The sequence below is a fragment of the Cebidichthys violaceus genome, unplaced genomic scaffold, assembly GCF_023349555.1.
Source record: "Cebidichthys violaceus isolate CVI_PGR_0920_01 unplaced genomic scaffold, fCebVio1.0.p SCAF_8, whole genome shotgun sequence".
Taxonomy (NCBI): domain Eukaryota; kingdom Metazoa; phylum Chordata; class Actinopteri; order Perciformes; family Stichaeidae; genus Cebidichthys; species Cebidichthys violaceus.
In genome coordinates this window covers 2,212,509-2,230,000 of record NW_027176964.1, presented here as the reverse complement: position 1 = coordinate 2,230,000, position 17,492 = coordinate 2,212,509, and the positions used below count along the sequence as shown (strand labels likewise).

Genomic DNA, 17,492 nt, shown 5'->3' with positions numbered 1-17,492 from the left:
CCCAGCAATCTTGAGGTCCAGAGAGCAGAACTTATCAGAGTCATCCTCCCTTCCTGTTGGGTAGCTCCACGCCAAAACACGGAAGTTGTTTCGTTTAAATGGTTGTCCTTCAAGCGGATAGTTGGTGTGAACCACAACCCTCCTCCCCTGAAGGTTCGGACCCAAGCGAAACTGGAGCTCAAAACCTGTGGAGGCAGAAATGTTTTCATGAATTGCTTTATTTCAACACATGGCAATCATGAAAGATAAACTGCTATGTTTAAATAATTATGGCCACGCCACCAATGTTTATTAGGGGTGTGCCAAATGATCCAAAATGGATATATCACTGTATTTTGGGGGTTTTTGTGGTGGCGTTGTGGTGGAGCGAGCGTGAAGTGTTTTTTCACTCTTTCAGGATAGTTTATTACAGGCAGCTGGTGCAGGGTGCTGGTGCAGGGTGCTGGTGCAGGGTGCTCACACAGCGGCATGAAAGCTCCCCAAAAGGCAAAACATGGCGATCGTCCCCTGGTGGCTGGCTGTTAGTTTAGGATGCGCTCGATTTGATATGCAGCAGAGTTTTCTATGACTGGAGCACGCCAAAATCATGTACGCAATTAATATCCAATTAACTGTGCATCACTTGAGCCTGGTTATTTGCTTCCTTCTATAGTCTCAACATCAGTACTGTGACATAAGAGACTGCTCTGCAGCTCTCAAATGAACAAACAGAATACTACACAAATATGTCACTCATAGCCAAAGAAATTGCCAAAAAAATATCAAACTTCCTGGTTCTTCAGAGTGGACCATAAAAGGATGTCTATATTTAGTCCAGTTTAACAGCCAGCCCACAACATCCATATCAGGTTCAGAGTGCTGCAAATGTCAAATGGTAAAGTTCTATGTCCAAATTAACTGCTCGCTCTCTCTCTCTCTCTCTCTCTCTCTCTCACTCACACTCACACTCACACACACACACACACACACACACACACACACACACGTTACTAGGTGAATGTGCCACGTTAAATCCTACTTTGATGACAAAGTCTAACAAAAAAGTGTTTCTATCCCGAGTCCCTGGATTATCCTTCGTAAATATCAAGTAGAACAAAAGGTAAATGGACTGCATTTATACAGCACCTTTCTACCTTCACTTATTTACTCATTCACACACACATTGACACAGCAATGGTGACGGAGCTGCCATGCCAGACCCTGGCCGTACTTGGGATTTAGTGTCTTGCTCAAGGGCACTTCAACACACGGACAGGAGGAGCCTGTGATCGAACCTCCAACCTTGTGATTAAACCTGAGGCAATATATCTCTCTTACTCTTCTCTTCATTCCCCTAAAAACTTTAAATATTTCGATGGCTCATCCTGCCCTCAGGTCAGATATATAAAACATCAAAAGATATGAATTGGCAACAACTGTGTTTATTTTTTTTTAACTTTTTGTTCATTTCCAAAAGAGTGTGATTTTATTGTAGTGTATTCATTTCTCCCTGGGCCTCTGCCTCAGGATGTATGGATGGAGGCTTCATACCTCTCTTACTCTCCAGAGACTTGTGCTCATTAAGCCACGCCCTCTTTAAATGATCAAATCAAATCCCTGAACAAACTCATCAGTCCTTCTCATAATTTGATCCCACCCACTTGGAAACATGTTATATCAAAGAGGTTAAAAAACGCTCTCACTGCTGTTTCACTGGGATTAAGCTTTATGTTTGACCTTTGAATATTCATTTAAATCCCCCCCAATGCAGAATTTTTTCAATCCACAAAAAAAAATGACTTCCTGAACACAAACCATCACTGATTCCAAGTGGACTAGTTGGGGGCAAAAGGACTTCATGACACCAACACTGCATACCCTAAATTCACCTTAAAATAAGTCAGTTGGTTTTGTGCATCACCAATGTGTGTTAATGTATATAAAGCAGAATCCAATAAACATAGATCTAATTTACACGGCCTGAGCAGCCTCTCTAATACATTCAGACATTAAGTACAGAGGAACACTAAAGTGCAGTTGTTTAAAAAAGCATTACCTTGTTCAAGTCTGAACAGGGTCCTCTCTAAATTCTCCTTGTCGTTAAGCATCAGGACTCGGATTTGCTTCAGGTGTTGAGGCAACATACTGGTAAAATCTTCAAACTGATATGATCCCTGGCCTCCTGAAAAGAAGAAAAAAAAGGTTAATAAATAGTTATAATCATTTACTTAACACAAAACACCAAATTATAAAACCAAGTTTCTTTTGTTTCTGAGCTGTATGAAATAGTCCTTAAACTGTACCACGTCACCATTGTACTCCAATGGAAGAAAAAGTAGCACACTACAATGTCATAGTGACAGGTGTGAAGCACTAAAAGCCTGCAGACTGAAACGAGGCAGGAAATCCAACCCACTCTTGATTGTAAGAACCATTCAATAACATTAAAGGCGCAGTACATACAGTAGACCTCTGATTCATGTTTTCTAATGGATTGAATGTTTCATGATGAATGTTTTGGGGGAAAAAGAGTTCAGGAATCCAGGGTTCAAAAAAAATAAAAAATGATTTGATCATTTTGGGTACATTTCCCAATCAATTAACCTACCATCCATTTCAATACCTAAATGTCTGCTGCTATTTTTATAGTCAGATTGTGGCTGTATTGATTGTGGCAGATTGAGTTGAACCCATCAGTAAAACAACCACAGACTGTAAAGAGACCAATGGGTTAGACCACGCAATAACTGTAAACTCAGAGGAAAGAAACTCTGAAGTAACAAGCAGAGTTACTAAACAGCAGAAGTGTGTCATATTACACTATCTACTTTTTCTGCTATCAGAGGTCTGGCAATTACAAATTTCATCAATATGCAAGGTTTTTAAACCACTTGAGCTCCAAAGGAGCCAAAACATCTGTGACCAAACGACGAATACACCAGTCAAAAAAACTGGCATGAAGACAAGAGAGATCAAATGTTAAATAAGGATCTTCCGACAATGACTTGATTGAGACATGCGTTGTGCAAACTGTTGTAACAGTATTTGTATTTAGCTGTATTTATTAAGTACAATTTTGAGGCACTTGTGAATGGGTCTCGTATGTTAATGAAGTATTTCAATTGCTGGTGGCAGCTGCGCAGCCATTGGCCACTTCCGCATTCACAGCCCAATTCCACCAATAAAGACAGTTTATTAAACGTCCAATCTGTGCCAAAGCGATTGATGGGCCAGACCGAACCATCGGCCTTTACTTTATCCAGTAGGACATACGAAGCCCTTAAAAGTGTCTCTTCATTAAACAACTACGAAATTCAAATGTTGCTTTGCTGCACATACACATTGATGCATTAGTGATAATAAATGGTATACTATAAACAACAATATGACATCCTGATGAGGGCCATTATGCACAATGAGCACTTACTTTTGATAATATAGATACGTGTTATGAATTGTTCCTATTGTTTGCTATTACTATTATAATTTATATTTCAGCAAAGGATCTGAATAGATCGTTCATCCCTGACTATTTGGCTTCTTGGACTCTGGGATCATATCCACATATTACAACTGACTGATTCCTTACAGTGTGCAATCAGATTTTCAAGGATGAACGTTACAGTACTAGAAACTAGTGACTACTCAAATAGACTGGTATGTCTTCATACCACAGGCCCTACAATTAGAATCAGACACCACAGTCATAGGCTGCTGTTTTAGAAGATTTTATTCAAGCAACATCACATGGGAAAGGCACATTTAGGAAAATATACATGTGCGTTGACTTCCTGGAACTTCCTCGTCGACACATAGAGGCCCAGGATAGTACTTAAGCTAATGCACATGGGTAGATATACAACAGCCGAGACTGCACACAGGAACAGAACATACTGTTTGGATTCTGGTCTGTACATCGGAGCAGGTCGATGCATCCAGAGTCACTGAACCCTCCCTCTGAGTCTGCGCAGTGCTTCGGTCCGATAAGAACAAGGTCAGGAATCCTACCGTTAATGTCACACTACCTATTTATAAAACTCTTCCGACCACTGTTCAGTTTGCCTGGAACACCGGGTCCATACCAATACAGAGTGACAACAGATGTAGACAATGTCAACATGACGGTAGATAAGTATTCGCCACGGTGATACAGAAACCTGCAGCGGATATCCCGTTTGTGGTGGGACTCCGAATTCCATTCAAAATAGTGGCCATTTAATGTTTACTCGCTTACTAGCACGCCGTTATTAAACATACAATAGAATACAAAACACTAATTTGATTGTTAGTAACAATTTAACAATTCGGCGTAAGTACACGTTACCAAAGGCACCTTATTTTAATTACGCCACACACGTTACTTGCAGTTCATTTGGTACTTCATGTCTTCTGCCGCAGCAGAATGTACTGTAGTGGGCGGTGCCGTTAAATTGAAATGTCATTGGGGAAAGTAATGTAAACTTGAGAATGGGTATTTAATGTTTCATAAAGAAAAATGATGTACCTTCGCCGCAAGGAAACGCTAAAAATGTTGATTAATGGACAAAATGCTAAATGGTTATGAGCATTCGTCGTCTATAAACAACTAAGGGTGTGTTTTCCCATATTAGGGTGTAATGTTGAATTACGAAGCGCAACGTGCAAAGCGTTAAAGCAAGGTTAATATTATAATTAAAGTTATAACAGTAAGCTAAACTTATGACAGCTAACGCTAGCTAACACCCGTTAGCTAACGTTAGTGATGCATGATTCGACCTGCTAGCCTACAGCTGGGGATACAACTCGAACAAGCGTAATAGCATGACAATATGACACGATAATCCAAACAGCTGAATATCCATTCCCACTCACCTGTCAGTTGCGTCTTCGTCAGGTCACAGCAACAGGAGGACAGCTTCAAGTGTGTCAGCTCTGTTTGTCTTGTATGCACAGTGGGTGAACCAAGGGGGCGTGGTCTGCAGACCGGGGGCCTTTACCGTAATAACCCCAGTAAAACGGAATTATTGAATGTTTTTAATACATTTTCAAACCTGTATTTATTTAACAAATAAATGTGTTCACTGCTCATTTAGTGTAAGTATGAATTTCATACATGACTACAGGAAGCTGCCCAGTAGCTTCAGTCAGTCTTGTACCTAACCTATTTGGGAATTTAGTGCCTTGCTCATGTGAACTTCAGAGGTGGTTGCTGAAGCACTACAACAGACCCTTAAGCCCAGTCACTTAGCTTCTGTGTTGACAGAAGAAAAAATGTCAAGCGCTTACTTAGACAACATAGTCTGCTCTGCAGCAATAACTAACTGATTGAAATAGGATATTGCAGCCAAAATGCTCATTCTATTGCAGAATTTCTGTTGCGCAATTTCTAAGCTTTACCAGACACATACACACTGCACGTAGGCACATCAACAGACAAGCGAGTTACATAAAATGGCACTGCAGTGCAGCTGTTGGGCAGACAAGAGCAGCACCCCAGGTCTGTACCACAAGACCACTGGCTAGTAACATAATACTAAGATTATGTCATACATTGACATAGATAAAGTAAATTAAAATGTAATCTGAAATCATGGAAGAATTACTATTTTCATTAGAATTTATTTTCTATCAAATTGTTCTTCAAGATGACTCACCAGGCCTGGTCATTAGAAATACTGCGACACAATGAATTTACAAAGCATAATGTGTCATGAACAAATCTCTTGCACATGCAGACTCCTCAATGTACATCATGAAATGACTGTCCCTCTCATACCACTAGAGGGACATCTTGTCCACACACATCAACAATGGATAAATCCAAATGTAGATTAAAATCCCAAACTATGAGAAGCTGAAGCACATTTTTCTGGTTGAACAAAATATGTATAGCCTTTCCTACTTGCACAATAATTATATTTCTTCAGTATGCATTCCCACTGGGAAAATAAGAACATGAAGGAAACTCAAACCACTAGCTTGCAGAATGAAATGTTGGACACTACTTTCCCACAATGGAAGCACAATGAAAATGCAGCTAATCAAAGCTGTTAAAACTTGTAATGCTCCAGGGACATTGCACAAAACGAAAGAATACAATATTGAAATCCCTCAAATAACTTGTTCATGCTTGCTACTGCTCAATTTTAAATATAGAACTGACATTATCGATTTTATCGACTCAAATTTGAAGTCATCTGTTGGCGCCCTGTATCATTTCCTGTGCAAAACATGATATTACATGAATACCTACCAAAATAATATGTAGTCAATATTATACAGAGTTATATTTTATGGTTTAGGGATTGGGACAACAACAGTGCATACTATTTATTTATAATAACATTTTAATATGTTTGTTCCTATTTGGTGCATCAGAGGTGAAAACCCACTGGAGCAATGGTGATTCATATGGAGTCAGCGTGGCTCATATAATGACTGTTGATGTGTCCGTCTTCTGACTGAGTACTTGACACAGTAGAATGTTCTCTTTCAAAAACAGCTTTTCTTTAATTGGTAAGAGAGAAAAGAAACAAGAAGGCAGCATTCTGCAGTGTTCTGAATTCTTGTGTAACAGATCATTATCAGCACATGGACAGAAAAGATGTGCTTGTATTTTATACACTGACTGCTGAGTGTGTTTGTTTTGCTTTCATCACACAGTTCTTCTTATTATCAACTACTCTTAATGTGGTACAACTATGTCACTCTGTTCTGTCTTAATGATATATATATATCAGAGGTCTTTATTTAAATTTATGTTTACTTTATTCTAAATGGACCATGATTTACGAAATTAGCATCATGCTGTATAGAAGAAGACTTGAAACTAGAGATTGAGACCATAAACTCATGTCTACAATGTTTACTGAGGTCATAAATCAACTGAGAAGTAGAGTAGAGTCATTTTCTAATAGATCTTACACATTCAGACTTATTCATGCAACCAGAGGATTCTGAAAGACTCATTTGTCATTTGAAAGAATGCAAGTTTAAGGCACTTCCACATTTTAGCCTTGAAGGTTGCTGCCTGTCACAGACCAGCTAGGTGTCGACTTGCTCAATAAACGCAATCCATGGACATTTTGACTTGTCAACAGGTGTTGATAATAGCAGCATTAACTGCTGTATTGCATTGCAATTACTGTTGGAATGGAGCCATACTTGATGTAATAATTTACACATGTGGTTTTGCTGCTATTACAAAACAACTTGACTGCTGTGACAGAAAAACTGTTGGAACCATTGGGGACCAAAGGAACCCAACTCTCTGAGATCAGAGCTGTGCAGCAACTTTGGAATAGTGGCCACAGTCCGAAATACAGGTCATGTAACACGCTGGGGACGAACATATCAGTCATGGAGGAGTCAGCCGGCTCAGCCAGAGAAGGACTCCAATGCTCTTGCTCTGTGGGCCCAAAAACACAGAAGCCTGAGGAACTTTGTCTGCATGTATGCATGGTAGGCAAGGCATTTCAGTGGAATAAATGGGGAGTCATTTGGAATGTTATCCAGTTTAACAGGTATGAAAGGATCCTAATGCAGTGTTAAATTCCCTTCTCTTGGTTTAAATTAAATTAAATTAAATTAAATTAAATTAAATTAAATTAAATTGATGCTAGCAGACCATTTATATACTGTATATTTATACATTTTCACATAACTTCTTCTCATATAGATGAACAGCCTTAGCTGTAAATGGAAAGTACACCTTGGTAATGAAACCTGCCCTGGAGTGAAAAGTCATATCAGGATGTTCCAATAGTTCAGCCATCAGGTTGTAAAACTGCTGCAATAATAGGCACACACACACACACACAGACAGCACTGGGACAGAGGAAATGATATTGTACTCACATATACATACTGCCAAGCTTGGACTACTTTCCTTCTACTGCAGCAGGACGAGTGGTGAGTAACAGCCTTATTACTCACTTTGGTTAAAGAGTTTTCCTTAGAAGTAGATTCTTTATGTGATATTTTATCATTTCTGCAAGTGGTGGCCCTCCACTACCTGAGGCTTGCTGAGCAATAACCTTTAGTCACAAAGGCCATCATCAAGAGAAGTTTGCAGTGATTGGAATAGAATGGAAATCTTTCTACTTAGTGTTTAAATGTCTGCTGTTCTTTCTGCTTAAAGATGTGTCCTGAAAAATGCATAGAGTCACTGAGACTTGAAAAACAAAACAATCTCAAAGAGACACAAAATAACTTCACAGAGACACACATCAACTGCAAAGAGACTCAAAATTACCACAAAGATACACAAAGCAACAAAGACTCAACATGACTACAAAGAGAAACAAAGCTACTGCAAAGAGACTGAGCAGCAATAGCAGAACTGCAATACTAAAATGTTGGAGAGCCTTAGCTAAATTCTTTATCCTATGGTAGATTTGTTTGAAAGTGTGACAATGGCTGTATGGAGACAACTGGTCAGGCAGTTTATAAGTCCAGAAATATGGCTTGTGGTCATGCTGAATTTATTCTTTGCTGGATTGTGTGATTTCTTTTCCATTTCAGAAATCGTGGCCACCGTGTAGCAGCTGATACTTTAACTCATAGATGTCTCCTGTGGGCTTGTGTGGCCTTCTCTTTATCTCTGTCTTGGTGTGTTATTGGGCGCCAGCAGGCTGCTATGCCAACGGCAAGGTCACCAAAGTCTGTGGCAGCATGGAACCCCGCCATGGTGTCCCCGGTCAAACCGGTCACAGCCCCTACCGCCTATACACCAACACCACCACGTTCAGTCCCAGAGAACGGATCAAAGGTAACCAAGGAATGTGACAAGTCAGTCATCAAGGTTTGTGGAAATGGTTAAACCCAACACTGCCAGTTCAGGTATATCGATGGAACCCAGTGCTGTGATAAAGGCTCTAATGTGAAAAATCCAAAAAACTCATAAAGTCACTCCCATAATATGCAGTACTCCAAAACGGAGAAGCCAGTGAGCAGTCATTTGCAATTTCAACAAATTAGATTTGAGACTCCCTTTAACCTGGTCAAAATACAGGTCTTAGTACAATCTTAGTAACTTATTAGTATAGAACCAAATGAATAAACATGATTGATAATGTTAATATTATTTTCTTTCAACTCTTACATTTTTGAAACACTCTTTTCCAGTCATCCTCTCCGGAACATCGTATTTTGAGGGCTTTCTGCTTCAGGCCAAGGATGCAGCCAATCAGGGCTCAGTATCCACAGTTGGCACCTTCACCCTGACCAATCGGAACAAGACACAGCTGCTCACCTGTAATAAGCACCAGGTGTGCACACGCAAACATGCATATATAGACTGTTTTTTCATTATTATTATTATTATTATTACATAATACATATGAAAAATGAAATTAAAAAAGCTTTGTGTGCGTGTGTGTGTGTGTCCAGGGTTCAGCAGTGAGCCATACGAGTGACGCCAAACAGACAGAGGTTTGTGTCATATGGAATGCTCCTACAGATGCTCCCAGACAGGTTCAGTTTTTGTGAGTTTATTTCTTTCTAAATGCTCATTCAAAGCCAGCTGATGAAACTTTTTCTGAACAGTGACTACATGTGGACACAAATAATGATACATTACAAAATAGTGTTCCATTAGCTCAAGTAGAGTCAGAAAGTCAGAAAACGAACTCAGCCATCTCAGTTACACAGCATTAAGTGTTATTAGCAACATTAGCTAATGTAACTTGATGTAACTGAGCTCAGACAATTCAATTGGCTAAGCAACCCCTTGACTCTGCATTGCGTTGGCTGGAGGAATGATGGACAGGTGGCTTGCATCCATTTCTGTGCTTACTTTTTCTGTCTGGATAGAAACTGAACGGTTGATTTAAACCAGGCACAATCGTTTGTACTGTCAACTTGTCAAATAACAACGATTGGTCAGTGGCCTTTGGTGTCTTGAAACAGATGCATAAAGCAACCTTTTAGCGGCTGTATGAGACAAACTTGGCTTTCAGCTAACTCCAATGTAAACCCATCTGCATCAGTATTAGACGGTAAGAGCAGCAGACGTAATATAAAGAGCAAGAAAGTCCAATTGGGATTGGATGGGTGAAACAAACACAGGACTTTCCCCTACTACACCGTTGTTCATGTCTCGTGTGAAACTAATTTCATGTTGACTTATTTTACCATAGTTTTGCTAAGCAACTTTCATACTTTGCTAATGACATTTATGTAACAGACATAATTACTTTACTGAAGAAACATCCTTTTTTTTCAACCCAAACTACGTTCTTTTCTTAAGCCAGAACAAGTAGTTTTGTTGCGTAAGTAAACCTAAAAATGTAAAAAAAAATAAAGTACAAAACCTACATTGTAAGTTTATTTTGAAAAGACATTATGCATGTAACAAGCAAAGACTGACATCCAAAACTGACTCTAGAAGAGCATCATTTGAATCATAGGGCTACTGACCACACGTCGGTATTTGAGTTGGGTGTCTATATGTGTTGCACTTGGCAACAAGTCACAGTAAAAATTGTATAACAAATACAGTAGCATAACAATTTGTACCTTGATAGGAAAATAATACATATACTGATGTACTGTTACACTACAAAAGACAAACAAGTTATTAAAGAATGACCACTAGTTAGCTTGTTTGCTATGCATTACTTCCAGTGGTTACATTAGTAGCATAGAATTCATAAAGAGGACATACTGATGTGAATTTGTGCAACATGCTCAGCTAAACCATGGGAATAATTCTCACAATGTTTTGGTTGTTGTCCATCTTATCAGTAACACCTGTGTTTGATTTGAATGAACCCTTTGTCGCAGACGTCTAAATAGTACAGGCTTTGTCCTCTGGAGAGCATCAATATGCGTATTCAAATATGATAAATATTATTTATAGGTGGAAATTTTAAGCTGAGGTCCAAGTTTCGGTATTTGACGTTTTTTGAGTGAGACTGTGTTCATATATGCTAATTTAAAGAATTTAGTTTTATGACTATGTGACTTTATTTTAAAGGTCTGTATTGACTCTATGACAGAATATGTCACAATACCTGTGTATGTGTATTTTTCCAGTGTGAGTGTAGTTGCCCACTACAATGTATATTGGGTGAAGCTGCCTGGGCCAGTCATCTATCAGCATGGTGTTACTCCCCACCCGCCTCAGTCAGACACACCTCCTCCAGTACAACCTACTACCACACCCGCCATCCTGCCTGGGCCTGTGAGTGTTATACACTTTAATGTGAACCGAGTGAAACAAATTAAGACTAATAACGCCATCTCCCTATCTTACACTTTTAGTTTACTTCTGATGGATGTGGCCAATCAAAATCCTGCCTGCTGGATCCTCCAGGCTGTGATCCAAAAGAAGATCCCCACTGCTTCTTCCTGTCCATGACTACCGAGGGACCGGACAAAACGGTTTGACTTTGAACATTTTCATTTACTGCAATCTGCATTCATTAAAAAGGCTTGAGTAGACAACACAATTTAAAACTGCTGCTTTACAAGCTGTTTCTCTTACTGTCTTGTTTAATGCCTGACATTGTTCAGAGCTAGACTGGGCTATCTGAAATTATACAAATAACATAGTAATAAATGATATTAGTGCCGCCCATTGAATCTTTGTCTCTTTTCTCTGCAGTCTGTGATATTTGAGCTGAGTGGCCCGGCGGAGGGATACATTGCCTTTGCACTGTCCTGGGACACATGGATGGTAAGCTAGTCCCTCAGTGTATTGCAACATTCTGCAGCAAATACAGACCAGTTTGATCTTCAGTCTAATCAGGAGAATATCTGGAGCTTTGATCAAGAATCACTCCTTAGTGTGCAGCGTGATTTCTGAGAAGAACAACTTTCTGTTATCACACATTTACCAAAATGTTGCACCTATTAACCTGACTATGTAAGTGTATACTGTATGTATTTGTGTTTATGCTTGTGTGTGTGTATGTGTGTGTTTGCAGGGCAACGATGACGTGTATATGTGTGTTAAAGATGGGGATAGAGTATCAGTGAGCGCTGCCTTCGTTAGTGGAAGAACCCACCCTGAGGACCAGTCACAGGTGACAAATGGTTCTGCTTGCTAAGCTAGGCTAACCACACCATCCATACCTGAGGCACAGACAGGCGATTGACATCCATCTTCTCACAAAGAAAGCAAATAAAAGTAATTCCCCAAATCTTCCTCCCTGAAATTGTTTTGCACCTTAGGCCAAACTTGTTGTTGTCCTTCTTTCTGTGTGTGTGTTTGCAGTTTGGTCTGTCCTCTGTGTTCTGGCGGCTGGCAGATGGAGCGATTCAGTGCAAATTCAGCAGACCAGTCAAACTGGTCAACCAGGAACCAGCCCGCTATGATCTGGACCATGACTACTTTTTGTTTCTCACCAGCGGACATGCTCAGTATGGTAAAATAGTCTGCACACACCCATGCAGGAAACAGAACTCATTGACCCTGCAGTCATCCTGTGTCTTGGAGGCCAATCAAAGTTCTTATCAAGGTTTATAACGTCAAACGGATGTAAGTTTGATCAGCATCAACAGGATGTCATTATCAATGATTTCTTACACTCTGGTTAACGGTTAATTGGCCTTTCAAGACTGAAGTGATTTATTGAATGCATGACACAAATACATTCTCATTTTTTACTAACTTGCAGTTTTTAGCTTTACTGCAGTCTGAGTTTAAGCACTTATTGTCTCATATTTTCACACATTTGATGGATTCATTTTAATTGCTGTTTGTTCAAAGCTTTATCTGACTTCCAAAAGTTTGGGATTCCTAGAATGACCGTTAAACAGTTACACTGAAAAAATGTATGTCCCACTGTAGTGCAGATTTTGTGCTGACATACAGTAATTACATTTTCTTGGATCTCTCCTCTAGGTAAAGTATGGAAACATAGTCACCAGCCATTAATCTCAACCCACAGGAAACACATCACTGGACCCCCTGAGGTCCTACAAGGCTCCCGTGGACCCATCATTATGAAAATGCATGGTTTGTTGAGTACTTCAATATTACATTCAGGTCACTGTGAGTATCTGGTGGAGTCATGTTAGCCCAAGAATGTGTTAACTAGACTCTGTGAGTTACCTATGACATATGTAGAACATGTAAAATCATCATCAGTATTCTTTATGCACAAACAATGATGAAAACACAAAATGATTGAATAAGGATGTCAGTCTAGCAGCTGATTTTAGTCAGAAGGAGGAGATGCAATAGTTTATGATGATGTTGCAGGGCAGTATTAAATGTTTAAATCGTTAATGTAACATTTAGTGGTACGTTTGGGAAGAGCGTTCAGCTGAATTGGCTTCACTCCTCTAGGAGCACTGATGCTGTTAGCCTGGATGCTAACAGGAAGTGTTGGTACCGTCTTCGCCAGCTTCTACAAACCTGATTGGTCAAATCGAACTCTGCTCGGCCAGAAAGTCTGGTTCCAGGTAGATATTATGCACACACACGCGGAATCTAAGCAAAAAATAAAGTGAAAGAAATGGAAATACCATGATGTTGAACGCTACTATGCTGTGTGTGTGTGTGTGTGTGTGTGTGTGTGTGTGTGTAGGTACATCGAGGCCTGATGATGCTGACTGTGACCCTGACCATTGTAGCCTTTTGCCTCCCATTTTTCTACAGAAAAGGTTGGAGCAAGGTACAGTACATACACACACACTGCAAAAAATATATTGTTTTACATTTTGACTGTACTGCTGTAATATTCATACAACACCAGCAGAGAGGGGTGTTTTATCAGTTATCAATTAATGCACAACTCTAGTGTGTGCGTGTGTGTCTGTGTGTGTTTGTGTGTGTGTGTGATTGTGCAGCATGCAGGTGTCCATCCATACCTGGGCTGCTGTGTTCTAACATTATCTTTGATTCAACCAACAATGGCTGCAATCAGACCATCACCTGACTCACACAGGTAATGCAATACCTCCTATACGTTTACATTCAGAAGAGGGTGCAATGTTTCCTAGGTGTCCGAGGTGATCTGAATCCTGTCTGCCTCTCAAGACCACACCCCTCTGATGCCCACAGAATTTCAACATTTAACTGTTGATTTATTTCCTGACTGAGTTCCTGTTGGGGTTAGCAGACAATGTCCAGGCTTCTTTATAGGTACACCTATTCAACTGCTCATTAAGGACTCAACTTAATGCATTTAGGCATGTAGTCATGGTCAGAACAATCTACTGTAGTTCAAACCAAGCATCAGAATGGGGAAGAAAGGATAGAAGTGACTTTGAACATAGCTTGGTTGTTGGTGGCAGACGGGCTGGTTTAAGAATATCCCAAATTGCTGATCTACTGAGATTTAACTCGTCAAATTCCTTTGCCTTGTATTGTGTTGTGCCAAACAGTTACAGATAACAGTTAACAGATACATATATTTATATCAATTCATCATCAAGGTCTAATAATCTGTGGACCTTGTTAAAAAAAAAAGGCGGTGATACTTGTAAACTCTAAGCAATTATTTCACAAAATCCTCCAAGAACTGAAAGGGTGAGTTCAGAAGTGGGGATGTATGTATACTTCATAAGTATACTTCTGTGTTCTGCAAAGTAAAATGATCAATGGAATTTACAAAATCAGTTATTTAGGGAGGGATATAACAGCATCAGTTTCCTGTCGGAAAGGGTCTGATGGTGAGGTAAAGCGGCTGTGGAGCAGCAGAAAAAATGTTGTCACCTAAAAGAAGGCCTGGTTGATGTGTATGCTATATTTAGAATATTTCTCACTGCTTGCCATCAGGCAGCCCTTTCCAACAGGGAACTGAAGCTGTTATATCCATCCATTCTCTTTTGAAAGCCACCAGATTCCATGAACAAAAATAGTAATTTTGCCTCATGGAACAGTTGTCCACCGCTGCCTCAATCAGTTAGTTTTATTGTATTACTGCATGACTTTTGGATTCAAACTAACGTGGCGTCCACAGCAGCACATTCAATGCCTAAAAAAATAGCTTCAATGCCGGTGCCCCTGACAGCTTCTTCAAATTGGGAGCTTGCGAACCACCATCTAAGTTACTGTAGGTAAGATGGATCAGGATATATGTAATATATATGTGGAAAGTCATCGTGCAGAAACCTACGTCAGGTCCTGTGGGAAAACGTTTTAGATGGGGTTAAGGGAAATAGCATTTTGACGCTAAAATGTACATACTTCAAGCTAAATTTGAATTTGAATATACAAGGAACACCACTGGAACGCTACAGAATGATATACAAACCTCAACAAATAAATAAATAAATAATGGACCCGCCCTTTAATGATATTGTTATTACAGTATATCAATATATCATATATATTTGTATTTCTGTCCAGGAGATACATCTTTAACTGGGGCCACTGGGGGGTTGGGTCTGTGACTGAGATCATGGCAGGTTGGTGTGCATTCAATTTATTTCTGAGCATTAAAAAAAAAAGAACAGTCCTACCTGGCTGATCAAAGTAACATCATGTCCTCTATGTGACTGCAGTGGCAGCCATGTTCCTGGGGACGCGTCAATCATCGCTGCTCTTCCCCCAGCCATGGGCAACACATGTTCTGATTGGCTACGTGACATGGCTGGCCTCATTTAGGTTCCTCCTCCTGATGCACAAGCACCTTTACACCAAGAAAAGTATGAAAACTAGATTGAAGTTGATTTCATGTTAGGCTTATACAAGGAATTTGCTGCTCGGCTTTTACTCTGATGAATTATGATGCTTCTTCATGACTGAGTATTGAGGGCGCTGCTGAGTGATTCCCCATATACCTGCATGCTACTCTAACTGTTGTTTGTTTGATCAGCAGCATCGGGGTCAGATGACCAACAAGCCATCCTCTCTGACCAATCAGAGCATAGTCGCTGGGTAGGTATGAGCCTCCATTTGTGTTCCCTGGTATTCTTAAACTGGATCACTGTCATTGCTTACTGACACATAGTCAGCATTAAGCGTTTAGTGATTTTGGGTTCACCTGTACCTTTCCTGTTATAGGTCTAATTAGACTATTCTTCTATGATGCTGGTAGTCATGAATTTGTTAACTTTAATCCATGCTAGCTGTTTCCCCGTTTTCAGTCTTTATGCTATTTCCCAAGATTTCACCTATTGCTTTTAAAGTTATGACAAGGAACTTTTAACTGGTTATGAAACAGTCGCAATTCAAAACCGCTGCCTCCAAATGACTTATGCAAATGAGCTCATCAGCAAGAATTGGGTCATTGGGTTGGATTACCCGTGAAATCACACAAAATAATTTACTGCACGCAAGTTCACCAAAAACTCCTTCAGCTCAGACTCCAGCGGAGCCTCCTCAACCGGCAGCAGAGGCTCCTCCTCTGGCCAGGAGCAGATCTTTGCCTCGCTGCTCAGCCTGTCCCCAGCGGGAGCCAACACCGACACCACACTGCTGGAGACCCAGGCTGTATTGCATTGCTGGGCCCACTGGAGGGAAGGGAGGCATTTGAAAACCCGGAACGAGGACTGCATGGGGCAGACCGTCATGCTGCAGTAAAATTAAAGGTTCTCTAAAGAGAGACTCATTAAAATGCTACCAGGACTACCGGTACATTATCAAAGGGCTTGAGAATAGGTGTATGACAAAGCAGCAATGCCTCTGCTCAGGCATTGCATATAATCGATACAGTTTATATCGGTAACTTTAGTATCATCACAAACTGCAAAGCCTTGACTCACCGCTGTGAACCCTACTGTTGGGTGGGATGGCGTGCTCTGGCACCCTGCAGGTCACACATCGCTATACTTTTATATACAAGGCAATTCTTGGTCTGCTCCCATCCTATCTATGTATTCCTGTGTTCTTTGGGGTCACAGGATTTTTATATGCAGAATGTTTTAAAACTCCATGATTGAAAGACCTGTGTGACCTTTTGATCTCAATGGGACCTATCCTGGTTAAATAAAGGTTCAAAAGGGAGAAGAACAGTGAAAACACTGTGGACTGACTGAAGTGAGAGACATCTAAGAAAGGTTTTGAGTCTATTTGTTTAACTTCTACCTTACTTTTTGTTGCAGGAGTTCCTCATAAAGTCTCTCATCTTGACTGCCTTGGCTCTGGGAAGCTCTGGTTTCCTAATGGCCCTGCTGTCTGCTATTGCTGAAATTTGACATTTTAATGTCAAAGAAACTCAATTTCAAGACCATGATCATTTTTAAAAGGTGACTTTTTATGCAAGTCTTGGAATGACTATATAATCCCATGTTGATAACAGAACGTATGAGGAATTTAACGTTAATATTCAACACACAAACAAATCTATGTTTCTTTTTTCTTCATCAGTATGTTGGTTGTATTTGTGTAGCTACATGTTTACTTTATTCCTATACATCTCAGATACATCTTCTATTTTATTAGTAATGTTTAATAATAGCATGTCTAGGCCCTTATTGAATAAATCATGAAAGAAAACTCTTTCATCAGCACAATAGCCTGCAACAATGATTCTCATGTACTTGAACTAAACAATCGGGGTTGTCTTAGTAACTGTGAATCTGAGTTGTCATTAAAATAAAGAAAGCTAGTATTTGAAATGCACAGTAAATATTAA

At 39.9% G+C, this 17,492-nt stretch overlaps 2 protein-coding genes across 5 annotated transcripts in view; one reads left to right on the top strand and one right to left on the bottom strand.

Annotated features, from left to right (window-relative positions):
* agla (amylo-alpha-1, 6-glucosidase, 4-alpha-glucanotransferase a) overlaps positions 1-4,913 on the bottom strand; it is a 32,388-nt gene extending 27,475 nt beyond the window's left edge. For 2 of the 3 annotated variants that reach the window (XM_068702049.1, XM_068702047.1), the window contains exons 1-3: positions 4,831-4,913; positions 2,036-2,161; positions 1-185 (exon numbers count right to left, since the gene is read on the bottom strand). The exon at positions 1-185 is cut by the window's left edge and continues 26 nt beyond it. In XM_068702049.1, coding sequence (XP_068558150.1) covers positions 1-185; positions 2,036-2,123 — 273 coding nt within the window. In that variant the 5' untranslated portion in view covers positions 2,124-2,161; positions 4,831-4,913. The remainder of the gene's footprint in view (positions 186-2,035; positions 2,162-4,830) is intronic. The other variant, XM_068702048.1, reaches the window with a different exon arrangement.
* A 2,828-nt stretch (positions 4,914-7,741) lies between these two features.
* Positions 7,742-17,492, top strand: frrs1a (ferric-chelate reductase 1a). Of its 2 annotated transcripts, none has more exons than XM_068701989.1 (17): positions 7,742-7,869; positions 8,482-8,728; positions 9,085-9,227; positions 9,349-9,443; positions 10,996-11,143; positions 11,224-11,343; positions 11,567-11,638; positions 11,889-11,987; positions 12,179-12,329; positions 12,809-12,922; positions 13,256-13,371; positions 13,497-13,583; positions 13,759-13,856; positions 15,263-15,321; positions 15,418-15,561; positions 15,732-15,793; positions 16,960-17,492. In XM_068701989.1, exons 2-17 carry the CDS (start codon positions 8,524-8,526, stop codon positions 17,050-17,052), a joined length of 1,806 nt encoding a protein of 601 aa, XP_068558090.1. In that variant the 5' UTR covers positions 7,742-7,869; positions 8,482-8,523; the 3' UTR covers positions 17,053-17,492. The 2 variants fall into 2 exon arrangements, with proteins under 2 accessions (XP_068558090.1, XP_068558091.1); XM_068701990.1 differs by having other exon boundaries at positions 7,743-7,869; positions 15,735-15,793.

What these genes read in the sequence shown, in the direction of transcription:
- frrs1a (XM_068701989.1), top strand. Translation starts at nt 8,524, where the DNA reads ATGTCTCCTGTGGGCTTGTGTGGCCTTCTCTTTATCTCTGTCTTGGTG. An exon ending in TCCCAGAGAACGGATCAAAG is followed by an intron (nt 8,729 to 9,084) that starts GTAACCAAGGAA and finishes ACTCTTTTCCAG; the next exon opens with TCATCCTCTCCGGAACATCG. An exon ending in AATCAGAGCATAGTCGCTGG is followed by an intron (nt 15,794 to 16,959) that starts GTAGGTATGAGC and finishes TTTTTGTTGCAG; the next exon opens with GAGTTCCTCATAAAGTCTCT.